At 33.2% G+C, this 14,197-nt stretch overlaps 1 protein-coding gene across 3 annotated transcripts in view; it reads right to left on the reverse strand.

Annotated features, from left to right (window-relative positions):
- Nucleotides 1-14,197, reverse strand: part of LOC137244372 (uncharacterized) — a 445,511-nt gene that overhangs the window by 167,682 nt on the left and 263,632 nt on the right. For all 3 annotated transcript variants that reach the window (XM_067773299.1, XM_067773300.1, XM_067773301.1), the window contains one exon: nt 12,156-12,255. In XM_067773299.1, coding sequence (XP_067629400.1) covers nt 12,156-12,255 — 100 coding nt within the window. The remainder of the gene's footprint in view (nt 1-12,155; nt 12,256-14,197) is intronic.

Here is a 14,197-nt window from a genome sequence, read left to right on the forward strand (position 1 = left end):
TAGTTTTTTGGAGTCTATAGAATAAAGTATTGTGTTTATTTAAATAAACATAAATATAGCTCACATCTTTTTATACTCAGCTGAGCAGAGCTCACAGAGTATATTAACTTTGTTCGCATAACGGTAATTCGTAACGGCATAAACTAATCGAGATCGACATAGACTTCTATATATCAAAATGATCTGGGTGAAAAAAGAAATTCATTTAGCGATGTCCGTCCGTCTGTCTGTAAAAACGATAACTTGAGTAAATTTAGAGGTTTCTTGCTGAAATTTGGTATGTAGGTTCCTAGACGCTCATCTCAGATCGCTATTTAAAATGAACGAAATCGGACTACAACCACGCCCACTTTTTCGATATCGAAAATTTCGAAAAACCGAAAAAGTTCGATAATTCATTACCAAAGACGGGTAAAGCGATGACACTTGGTAGGTGCGTTGACCTTATGACGAAAAACAGAAAATTAGCAAATTTTTGGACAATGGGCGTGGCACCGCCCACTTTTAAAAGAAGGTAATTTAAAAGTTTTACAAGCTGTAATTTCGCAGTCGTTGAAGATATCATGATGAAATTTGCAGGCACGTTGCTCCTATTACTATATGTGCGCTAAATAAAAATTAGCAAAATCGGATGACGAACACGCCCACTTTTAAAAAAAACCTTTTTAAAGTCAAATTTTAACAAAAAATTTAAAATCTTTACAGTATATAAGTAAATTATGCCAACATTCAACTCCAGTAATGATATGGTGCAACCAAATACAAAAATAAAACAAAATTTCAAAATGGGCGTGGCTCCGCCCTTTTTAATTTAATTCGTGTAGAATACTTTTAAGGCCATAAGTCGAACTAAAATTTACCAATCCTTGTGAAATTTGGTGTTTGCATAGATTCTATGACGATAACTGTTTTCTGTGAAAATGGGCGAAATCGGTTGAAGCCACGCCCAGTTTTTATACACAGTCGACCGTCTGTCCTTCCGCTCGGCCGTTAACACGATAACTTGAGGAAAAATCGATATATCTTAACTAAACTTAGTTCACGTACTTATCTGAACTCACTTTATCTTGGTATAAAATATGGCCGAAATCCGACTATGACCACACCCACTTTTGCGGTATCGAAAATTACGAAAAATGAAAAAAATGCCATAATTCTGTACCAAATATGAAAAAAGAGGTGAAACATGGTAATTGGATTGATTTATTGACGCAAAATGTAACATTAGAAAAAACTTTGTCAAATGGGTGTGACACCTGCTATATCAAGTAGAGGAAAATGAAAAAGTTCTGCAGGGCGAAATCAAAAGCGCTTGGAATCTTGGCAGGAATACTGTTCGTGGTATTACATATATAAATAAATTAGCGATACCCGACAGATGATGTTCGAGGTCACCCTTATCCACATTTCGGTCGATATCTCGAAAACGCCTTCACATATACAACTAAGGGCCACTCCTTTTAAAACCCTCATTAATACCTTTAATTTGGTACCCATATCGTACAAACACAATATAAAGTCACCCCTGGTCCACCTTTATGGCGTTATCTCGAAAAGTCGTCCACCTATAGAACTAAGGCCCACTGCCTTTTAAATAATCATTAGCACCTTTCATTTGATACCCATATCGTACAAACGCATTCTAGAGTCACCCCTGTTCCACCTTTATGGCGATATCTCGAAAAGGCGTCCAACTATAGAACTAAGGCCCACTGCCTTTTAAAATACTCATTAACACCTTTCATTTTATACCCATATCATCCAAACACATTCTAGAGTCACCCCTGGTCCACCCTTATTGCGATATCTCGCAAAGGCGTCCACCTATAGAAGTAAGGCCCACTACGTTTTAAATATCATTAACACCTTTCATTTGATACCCATATCGTACAACACACATTCTAGAGTCACCCCTGGTCCACCTTTGTGGCGATATCCTGAAATTGCATCCACCTATAGAACTATGGCGGACTACCTTTTAAAATACTCTTTAATACCTTCAATTTGAAACCAATGTCATACAAACACATTCCAGGGTTACCCTAGATTCATTTTGCTAAATGGTTATTTTCCCTTATTTTGTCTCCAAACCTCTCAGCTCAGTATGTAATGTTCGGTTACACCCGAACTTAGTCTTCCTTACTTGTTTTAGTAAGATATACTCGATGGAAAATTTTAATATGTCTCTAGAAAACTCCAAACTATTTGAGGTGTTCAAAGCTTCAAAGACAAAAGCGGAGTTCGTTGAGGCTATTATGGCAGAATTACCAAATGAAGCATGCAACAAAGAAGACGAAGACTTGAAAGAAAAAAATGGCTTCCTCTGCATTCCAATATATACAAAATGGCAAATAGTCGGTCGTTCTACTTCAAGGTTTATAAGTAAGCATGAAACTGGACGAAGAAATGCCTAGCACATCAACCAATCGAACTGGAGGAAGACCAACAAAGCCCATAGAGGAATGTTCGACCTACACAAGGAAAAGGAAGCTGTCAGATTATACTAGAACCATTGCCACGACTCACCTTTCAGAAGCATTGGCTATTAAATACAAAAAGGACGAAGAAAACACTAAATCTCATATCATAGGGGAAGTTGCGTTAGCAAGTCCAGTGCGACTGAGAAGGATCAAAAACAGCATTCTCACGCCCCCAAATGCGCTACCTAGGAGATACACTCCGGAAGGTCTTTGGTGCTGCTTATGATTCTCGGGTTATCGAAGGATAAATATTATATATTGCGTGAGTCATTATTGCAACATAATGCCGATCTTTTCCCTGGATACAAACAAATCACTCAAGCCAAGAAAGAAGCAGTTCCTCGAAGAGCCAAAATAACCGAAGTATCAGCAGAAGTTGAGCTCCAAAACTTAATGGATCATACGTCTATGCGACTTTTGAAAAGTTTTTCTGAAGAAAAGTTGAAATCCCTGCCAAAAAGCCTAACATTGATAAATAAATGGGGCTGCGATGGACCATCAGACAAAGCGCATGTAGACGATGGTACAATTACAGATGGTAATATGGTTATGGCTTCTATTGTTACCCTCCGTTTAAAAGATGAAGCTTCAGAATATTAGAAAAATTCACGGCCATCATCAGTTAAATTGTGCCGGCCGATGTTATTTAAATATGAGAATATGATATAAAAATCAAATCGCAAAATTAGAACCAACAATAAATGAAATCGAAGACGGGAATGTTATTACCATAAAACAGGATTTCCTTTTAACCATGGTCGATGGAAAAGTTTCAAACTTACTAACAAACACATCTTCTACATTGAAATGTCCAATTTGTAAGAAGAGTCAAAAAGACTTTGAAAATCTTGATGATTCAATTACTGACGAACTAAATTATGAGTATGGAATATCTCCTTTGCATGCGAGGATTAGGTGCATGGAATTCGTTTTGAAACTGGCTTATACACTACCACAACAAGGAGAAGTTTTCAACGACAATGCAACATCTAAGAAAAAACAAAACATTAAAAAAAAAATAATTCAAGATGCATTCCGTAAAGAGCTTGGCCTGAGAGTTGACTGCCCAAAGTATGGATACGGCAACACAAATGATGGAAACTCCTCAAGAAGATTTTTCGAACAAGATGAAATGACTGCTCGCATTACTGGAGTCGATAGAGATATTGTCAAACGATTTGGAGTAATTTTAAATATTTTAAATTGGATGAAAAAGTTAATGGACCTAAATTTGGAGAATATGCATCGAAAACTGCAGAGCTGCTGCTTCAAAAGTATCCTGAGAGCTCACACCAACGGTACATAAAATTTTGGCCCGTGGAAAAGATTTAATAGAATACCAGTGTTTACCTCTAGGAGAATTGTCTGAAGAAGCTCAAGAATCTAAAAACAATGACTACAAAAGATATAGAAGTACTAACGCTTGCAAAATTTCACGAGTTAGACAAAACGAGGACCTTTTCAACATGTTGGCCTTCTCTTCTGATCCAGTCATATCATCCATGAGGCATGTAAGATCACAGAAAGATCTTACAGACACCTATAGCCCAGAAATGGTTTTCTTGTTAGATATATTTTCAAGTGACGAAGACTACGTTAAGATTAAATAAATGATCCTCCTTTTTCTATCACAACAAAAAAAAATTATTTAGTACTTAGTTTTGTTATTTTATTGAAAAAAAAAAAAATAGATACAAGTTTATTATTTATTATAAATAATACATTTATTTCATTTAGTAATTATAATCATATAATTTTCGTTTTTACATCTTTTTAAAATTTATCAAATTTTAAGATGAGTTTTGGAGCACCCTTTATGTATATTTATTTTAAAACTTAGATTTTGGCTATCAGAAGAGTAAACAATTTTTACAGAAATCAATAAAATTGGTAACGCGGTTATTAAGATAAAACTGTTTATCATAAGTGGGCAGTGCTCAAAAATTTATTAGTTGTTCATCTTGGCTCAAATACAATAATATTGAACAACTTTTAATAATTTTTCTTAGTTAAGTATTAATAAAATATTCGGTTTTTGAATTTTTCAAAAATATGTAAGTAAATTTATACAATGAATTTCAGGTGCGGTATAAATCTTTAAAATACCTTCATTAGTTCAAAAGTTATGATTTTTGCAAAGAAAAAACTCAAAAGGCGCCATAGTGCGTCGATGCACGGCCAGAACAGATACAGCGTTACTGAAACGATTTACATTAGAGTATGGAGTTAATCGAAATGGCTTCTAAAATAAATTACTTATTATTAAATGGTCAAAAAAATTTGCCATTTAACGGTGCTAATCTTTATTTTTCAGGAAAGTTAGTATAAATATAAAAAGTTATGACTATACCAAGGGCTTTGACACTTAAATTTAAGATTTTTCAAAAAGTGGAGTTAATCGATGTGTGCACTGAGCGTCTCATTTGTCGTAAGTTCCCATATGTCATTAATCCAATCCATTTTTTTGGAGTTATTGTGGCTTAAAAAATTAGTTTCGATCACGGATCATTAAACATAATATGGGCCCTGTATGAGATTATTGCATTGATCGCCGCCTGGCTATTAATATATGCAGTAACCTGGGTCAATTTGTATGGATAAAAGTTAACCTATATCGCGCCATCGATTTTTCGATAGGATTTGGGCTCAGGAAAAACAAGTTCCACTACGCATACCAAAAAAAAATAATTTTTGAGTCTGCGAAAAAATCGATTTTTCGCCCAAATTCTTCTAAATCTCCATAAAAGAATTTTTATTTTTTTCAACGAAATGAAAATAAAAAAATGCATAAAAAATCGAAAAAAATCGTTGAAATTTTGCAGGCTCAAAAATTATTTTTTTGGGTATGCGTAGTGGAACTTTTTTTCCTGAGCCCAAATCCTATCGAAAAATCGATGGCGCGATATAGGTTAATAAATCGACCCAGTCTAATAAACAGTCTGGCTACGAATAACTACTGTTACAAAAGTTTTCCGAAACCTATGAAAGATTCTTTCTACCTAAAAAAAAAATTATGGAATTTCTATTCAAGTAGCCTTTAAGTTTTTTGTTTAACCATTTGTTAAAAATTTTCCTCCTCTGTTGCGTTTTGCTACTCCTAAGTTTTTCGCGAAAACTACGCTGGCAGCACGCACGCCTTGGTCGAGATAGGGGAGTGTTTTTTTTTAATGAGAATGGTTTTTCGCCATAGGAATTTTTCCTCAAAACAATATTTAAAGTTTTTAAAACCAAAAATACATACATATACATACATATATACATAATATGCATGGAAATTTTTTCATTATTATAAAAAATTGTTTAATAAATTGACGAAAAAAGGCAATAATGCGAAAAATCCCTCAAAATTTTACGTTCTAAGTAAGTTTTTTGGAGTGTTTGAGTCAATCCATATGAAAACGTCTAATTCAAAAAGCTGGCTAGTTTGGGATGCCGCTCAAACTTTGAGGGACACTTCTTTGGGGTCCTAAAGGAACAAATTGACACACATTTCATTTTTATAACCACTGGTTTCGGACTGGTCGAATTTCAAAGTTTGAAAAACGTAATTTTTAGGCTTACCCTATTATAGCTGTAAAAATGTTTCTATTAGAGATATCCTTACATTCGATATGGCGTTTTAAAGGTAAAAGATAGTAGTTTGTTCAAAAATAAATAATAAATCATATGGCGGGTATCTAGAATTAAAAACCTGGTACTGAAAATACGTAATGTTTATCCTTTTTTGTCAATTTTAGCTGGCTCTAGCGTCTTCACTGTTTCAAGGTCGTTTTTGTTATTCGAACTTGTTAACAACATACATTTTTTTAGTTACGAATTGTATACCTGAAATTCATTTTAATAATTTGAGTAGGTATATAAAGCTATCCATCATACAATGCACATTATCATTCGTCTTTTGGAGATTAAGGAACTAAGTATTCTGTTTACTTAAATAAAGTGAACAGTATTTTTAAATATAGTTCACAGATTAATATTAAGTCAGATACACTCGAAGCCAATTCTAATATGTATCTAGAAAACTCGAAACTATTTGCGGTGTTTAAATCTACAAAGACAAGACGGGACTTCGTTGAGGCTATTATCAGAGAATTAGCGATTGAAACAAGCATTAAAGAAAAGGAAGGCCTGGAAGAAAAAATTGGTTTACAATACATTAAGATAGAAAGAAAATGGAAGGACGTCTATCGTAACAATTCAAAATTTCTAAGTAAGCATGAAAAATATATTATATTGCGTAAGTCATTATTGGAACGTAATGCCGATATTTTACCTGGATACAAAAAAATTACTCAAGCCAAGAAAGAAGCAGTTCCTCTAAATCCCAAAATAACCGAAGTATCAGCTGAAATTGAGCTACAAAACCTAATGGATCATACGTCTACACGACTCCTTCAAAGTTTTACTGAAGAAAAGTTGAAATCACTGCCAAAGGAGCTAGCATTGACAACTAAGTGGGGCTGTGATGGATCATCAGGACAAAGCGCATATAAACAAAGAATAAATGTAGACGATGAAACAATTACAGATAGTAATATGTTTATGGCTTCTATTGTTGCATTACGACTAAAAGAATATTGGAAAAATCCACGTCCGTCATCAACTATATTGTGCCGCCCGATATTATTTAAATACGAGAAGGAGTCTTCGGAACTCATAAAAGCTACAGTGAGTGATATAAAAAATCAAATTGCCAAATTAGAACCAACAACAATTGAAATTGAAGAGGGGAATGTCCTTACAATAAAGCATGATTTTCTTCTAACAATGGTCGATGGAAAAGTTTTGAACTTAATAACAAATACGACATCTACAATGAAATGTCCAATTTGAAAGAAGAGCCAAAAGGACTTAGAAAATCGTGATGATTCAATAACTGACGAACTCAGTTATGAGTATGGAATATCTCCTTTGCATGCTAGGATAAGATGTATGGAATTTGTTTTGAAGCTGGCTTATACACTACTACAACAAGGAGAAGTTTTCGACGACAATACAACATGTAAGGAGAAACATAACAGGAGAAAAAAAAATAATTCAGGATGCATTCTATAAAGAGATTGGCCTTAAAGTTGACTGTTTGTAAACGATGAAGTGACTGCTCGCATAACAGAAGTTGATAGAGATATTGTCAAACGATTGGGAGTAATTTTAAATATTTTAAATTGGATGAAAAAGTTAATGGACCTAAATTTGGAGAATATGCATCTAAAACTACAGAGTTGCTGCATCAAAAGTATCCTGAGAAGAAACTTACACCAACGGTACATAAAATTTTAGCACATGGATTTAATAGAGTACCAGTGCTTACCATTAGGAGAATTGTCTGAAGAAGCTCAAGAATCTAAGAACAAGGACTACAAAAGATATAGATGTATGAACACCTGCAAAGTATCACGAATTGGAAAAATGAAGACCTTTTCAACATGTTAGCTATCTCTTCTGATCCAGTCATATCATCTATGAGGTATGTAAGAACACAAAAGATCTTACAGATGCGTATAGCTCAGAAATGGTTGCTTTGTTAGATATATGTTCCAGTGACGATGACTATGTTAAGATAAAATAAGTTTCTCACTTCTTATCACAACTATGAAAACGAGATTTACTAATCAATTTTGTTACTTTATTTAAAAATAAGATATCTGTGTACAAGTTAATTTTTTATTACAAAAAAAAAAGAATTAATTTAGTAATTTATTAATATATACTTTTCGTTATTGCATTTCTTTTAAAGCTTAGGCATTTCGCCTTCAAACGAGTATTAAATTTTTATAGAAATCAATACGTCTATCGAGTTTGGTACAAATTGGTAAAACGGTTACTAAGATCAAACTTTTTAGCATAAATGGGCAGTGCCACTCCCTTTTTCCAAAATTCGTTGGCTGTTTAATCTTTGGCTCAAATAAAATTTCATTGAACCACTTTCAATAACTTTTAGTTATTAATAAAATACATATTTGGCTTGTAAATTAAAAAAAAAAAACATGTAAAGTTTTACGATGAATTTTGAAGCACCTTGTTATTGTGGCACCAAAAACGGACATTAGAGTTTTATAAGAGTATTGCCATTTAAAAGAAACAATACGTCTATCGATTTTGGTAGTTATTGGTTACGTGATTACTTAGATACAACTTTTTATCATAAGTGGGCACAGCCACGCTATCTTATCAAAATCATTAGTTTATCTTATTTAATGCTTAAATACGTCATGATAAGACAAATCTCATTTTATTTTTTTTAATTTTTACTAAAAACATTTTGTTTTTGCATTTTTCTAAACATTTTCGACTTAAACGAATTTTTGTGAAGCACCCTGTATCTGTGACATTCTGAGCTTTCATTTGCATTTTAAATTTTTGAAATATCTGGTTCAAAAGTTATGATTTTTGCAAAGAAAAAACTCAAAAGGCGCCACTGTGCAGCGTGAGCAAATTGCTCGTCCCGGTTTGAGATTCAAATTTTCGTTTTTTTCACAAAATGTTATGGTAATTTCTCTAAGTGACTTTTTAATAGGAGTTTTATGGATATTCAATGGATCACAGCATTGGTTTCCAAACAAAAAAAAAAATAGTTATCGGCATATTTTTTATGATGATAGGTACAGATATTATTAAAACAAACTGCTTGAATTCGTTTCATTAATAAGTATTTATCGCTTTCACTAATATCATCTTCACTAATTAATTCCGACGACCGTGAAAATTTTAGTTTATGGCAGAAAACACGATTCCGAAAACAGCAGAAATGAACGAAAAATACGGGAATTATTCAAAACCGCTGTTTGTAATTTTTTTTTAATTTGACAGTGTTTAGTTAAAACGAAGTATACAAGTTGAGAAATTACTTGATACAAGCACTTTTTTAGTCCTTATTTATTGACAATTAATTACCCTAATGTGCATACAGAAATAAGTGGTCGCATGTCAAAACATCCTAAGTCGACTTAAAAAATTAGACCAATCGAAATATTAACCTGTGATTTCAAATGACAAAACTGATTCACAACATAATCAGAACCGAAAATTAGTGTCTCTTTATTTAATAGAACTTTATATAAAATGAGTTTTCAAACATAGTTCGTATAAATTAGTTTGAAAAAAAAAAAAATAAAAAATTGTAAGATTATGCCTTACAAAATCGATCAGCGGAGGCCCTTAGTATGAAAATAACAAAAAGAAATGTTGAGGTATTAAAAGCTAAAGGTCAGGACTGGAGTCCATGAGAAATTCGTATTTTTATCTCTTGAGAAACACGTTCGTTTTAGAGCCTGAAAAACACGATTTTTGAAAACTTACAAATTTCGAGATAATAATTTATCTATAAGGAGTGGGTTTTTCTAGCCGATGGATGAGTTATTTTCTTGTAGGATATGTACCCTTAATTTCTGAAAAAATTTGAGTGGCTACTTGAAACAGTGAAGACGCTAGAGCCAGCTAAAATTGACAAAAAAAGGATAAAAATTACGTATTTTCAGTACCAGGTTTTTAATTCTAGATACTCGCCATATGATTTATTATTTATTTTTAAACAAACTACTATATTTTACCTTTAAAAAGCCATATCGAATGTAAGGATATCTCTAATAGAAACATTTTTACAGCTATAATAGGGTAAGCCTAAAAATTACGTTTTTCAAACTTTGAAATTCGACCAGTCCGAAACCAGTCTCTGTAGGATTTCGGCTGCTGGCCTCTTCAATGCTACGAATAGAGCAGCAACTTTATCTTCAGCATTCCAGTTGTTCACTGCTGACGTCTTCTCAAATTGAAGCTTGAATACCTCGAAAGGAACAGAGCCGTCAAAAGATGGAGTTTTTACCTTCGGATTGGTCGCTGGAACAGCTGGGCGATTTAGTTATAACTGTTGCATAAGACCTTTCAACGCTTCTATCTCGGCATCAATTTTGTCCTCGAGTTGTAAAATTTTTGCATCCTGCTCTTCCAGTTTCGCAAAGAAATGCGATGATACCTGTTCCGAAATTTTTGTCGACATTCCAGATATACGTGCCTCTTGCGCTTCCAGTTGAGATGACATACATGTCTTCTGTTCTTCCAATTGAGATGACATTTGCGACGCCATTTCTGAAATGCGTACCTCCTGTGACTCCAGCTGAGATGCCATTGTCGATGTTTGTACAGATATTGTGCTCATCACTGTCTGCGGTGTTTCGTTTTTTTCTTCCATTTTTGTTGTTGTTTTGTCGCTATCATAATGAAAGACATACTCCTCAGCATTGTAGATTCCTTCAAATATCATAGCTACACTTAGTCGTTTTTGTAGCTGGGATTTATCGCCCGAAGTAGCCAATCCACGGACTTCCAACTCCTCCTTCAGTTGCTGGGTCGTCAATTCACTCAACTTTGCCATGTCCAAGTTGTATTCCGAATCTTCGGAATTTATTCAACAATTCCTCTTCTTACACCAATTGTAACGAATTTGCTGCAAATCCTCTTATTTGCCCTTCTGCTAAGTTCGAATCACTAAACTGTTGAATAAATAACTCCAATATTAAATAATGGAAAAATGGCCTTTATTAAAGTACTTCACAATAACACTTATACTTTGCAACTAGATGGCTTAATAACCAAACTGATTGAAACTCTACTATTTCCCGACAGATTGCGTGCTTAATCAATAACTGCTTGATAGCTCAACTCAAACTGAATTCCAGCGCCTCTACATTTGCTGCCTTTTATACTCTCTGATTTCAACGTTCGCATCTTCTAGGCGCTTCCAGAATCTACTAGTTGCCATCAGCTCTCAAACTTCTCAGCTGTAACTACAATTGCACGATTTTATAGCTTCTCTCATTGCATACTTTCAAGAGTATCTCAGATATATGCATGTGTTTGTGCACTGATTCTCCGCTGCTCGTATACGTACATGGTGCATATGTGTAGACGCAATTATTGTTTCGTTTATGTAGATACATAATGATTGAATTATTGATGTGAATTCACGTCACTGCTTAGCATCGGCTTAGAGATAGCAGCACCCCTTAGTTTTGCTAATATTCGTAACAATATTTTTAGCAGGAGTCTTATTCAGGTGGTCAAAAGATGCACACAATACAATTCTTTGAATGAAAGTCATAGCAAAGAAACATGTGAGGATGACTCTTCAAACAGAAAGGCTGACGGATGGACCGATGAATGGATAAGCAATGCCAATTTTTTTTTCGGTTCACTTAACTCGGCTAAAAAAATCACTAGCCGCTGATCAAGTCGATAAAGGCTATCGAAAAAAAAGTATTTTTTTTCGTGTAGTTACCAAAGAGTCATAGATCAGCAATAATAACATAAACTTGGTCAAGAATAGTAATAGAAAAAAACTTTGAATATACAGATTCCCAAGTTTTTCTATTTTTTGATTTTGATAGTGCGTGGCTCTACTTCATGGAACTGCGATTGAAATTTATAATTTTTATTTTTTTAAACACAATAAATGAAAAAATATAACTTCGAAAGTCAATATCTTTTTCCTGGAGGCTAACTTCGAAAATTGGAGAAACTACTTGTTTGCCTATGGATAAATCACTTCAGAAAAATTGATTTGGTCTAATACACAACCGAGTGTTGTACAGTATAATAAATGCAAATCGATGTTATAACAATATATTAATATACTTACATTACTTGGTAAAGAGCTATTAGCAGAAACTCATTACAAACCTTTTGAAAATCGCTGTTTTTAAACATCGTTGGTAATATATTGATTATACCATTATACCATTCAATACATACATTGCTGCTTTTGATAAAATCTGGCGCTCTAAAAAGATTATAAAAAACAATTAAATCGTAGACATTACGAGCTGAATTCTAAAAGAGTATCTTTTTATTTCTTTCGTTTATCCAAAACAAGAAAAAACTGTTTAAGCTTTAATTTTTTTTTATATATTTTTTTATTTGTTATTTACATGCATAGAGCTTGTAGTGATGCAAGCTTTCAAGTGATAAAAATATACCCTTTTGATCAAAAGTTAATAAATAATGCAACTTTTTAATTCGAACGAATTAAAAAATTATTTTTTCGTTGTCCAAAACAATTAAAGATGTTTCTGTATTCCTTAATTAAAATAATCATCGAAAAATATTTTTTTATCCAAAACAAACTAAAATATTTAAACAAATTACTTATTTATGATATTAATAACATATTTTATAAAACCAACAATAAAAATTAATTACTATATTGTGCCGAATGTTAGCAAATTTGATGCGTCACTGTGCTGCTAGTAAGAAAATGCACAACAGCAAAATAAGCAACCACACAACAGAATGTAAACCAGGGCCATTCATTTCATAGCACAATTGTGCCCTCTCAATTCACACGCATATGATTCGCTCTGTCGTCGTTAATTGAGTTAGTCGTCGCTTGGCACTTGGCGTAGCAACATCAGTGGTGGGTATCGGCAGATCGGTATCAAAATATGTATGAAAAATTATGCGCGATACACATGCTTGTTGTTAACTCGTTGCTTGCTAGTAAGCGACTAAATGAAAAATCAATTCACCCGCACGATCATCGCGACGATTGCGCTCTCACTAATACGGATGCACTTTCAGTTTTGAATGGCCCTGATGTAAACATCAAAGCAAGCAGCCACACATACATATGTACATACATGCAAACAGCGAAGAGATTATTTTACATATACACATGTAGTCATCAATTAAGAGCAGAAGTTATTACTCACACATACACATGCTTATAATTAGAAGACAAATGTAAATACCAGATTCATAAAAGAGAAATAAATAAGCAGCTGTTCTAGAAGGCTGTCTAGATATTAGAAGAATGCGAACGAGGCACTAAAGGGTATAAAATAGTGATGGAATTATATTCGAACAAACGTTATTCGAATAAAGGAATAACAATTTTCGTTTAAAATAATTCGAATAATACTTATTCGAACTTTTTATTCGTTTATTCCCTTTCATTTATTCGAATTATTTTCCTTATTATTCGAATATTGCGTACCGATCAGAGGTCTGCTTTGAGTACTAATAAAATTAGTGCACTTAGTAATGAGCCAAAAAATTGTGTCTAAATGTGCACTTAGTCAAGTACAGACAAATACTATGAGTGACTAGCACATAAAATAGAAAATACATACGAGTGCCCCGCAACACATATGTCCCATACATATATGACATTGTTGAATATAAACCATATATATAATACTTCTATATCAATACCTTCCTATCTTCCTAATGTGCAAATTTTCGGTCAATCATTATTTGCTGAAACTGTGCAAATGTATGTTCTGCGCATGCGCGGACTTTGTTAGTGTTAGTGAATTGTAGTAGCGTGTGTAAAAAAAGTATTAAATGGGTACAACGGGTCACTATTTCCTTTACCCAACTTCTGCATACTAAATGTTATAAAATCTCAGTTAAGTCCATTAAACAATGAAAAGGCCAACAAATACAATACAAGGCTTGATGTATTTATTATTTAAACATGGGCTGCAGCCATACAAAGTACATTATTTACATAAATATTAAAAAAAAACAAGGCGAAGAATTCATATTTTTGAAATGAAAAAAATTCAAATATACATGCATAAAAATATACTTAAACATACATCCAACAAGCATTTCTTTAAACGTTTTTAAGAATAATTTAAAGTGAATATATATTTAAGACCCATTTTTACAAAAATTTAACGACAGCCTTGAGATTTTGTCTCCTTCTCTCGTTGTATACC

The sequence above is a fragment of the Eurosta solidaginis genome, chromosome 3 (assembly GCF_040869045.1).
Source record: "Eurosta solidaginis isolate ZX-2024a chromosome 3, ASM4086904v1, whole genome shotgun sequence".
Lineage (NCBI taxonomy): Eukaryota > Metazoa > Arthropoda > Insecta > Diptera > Tephritidae > Eurosta > Eurosta solidaginis.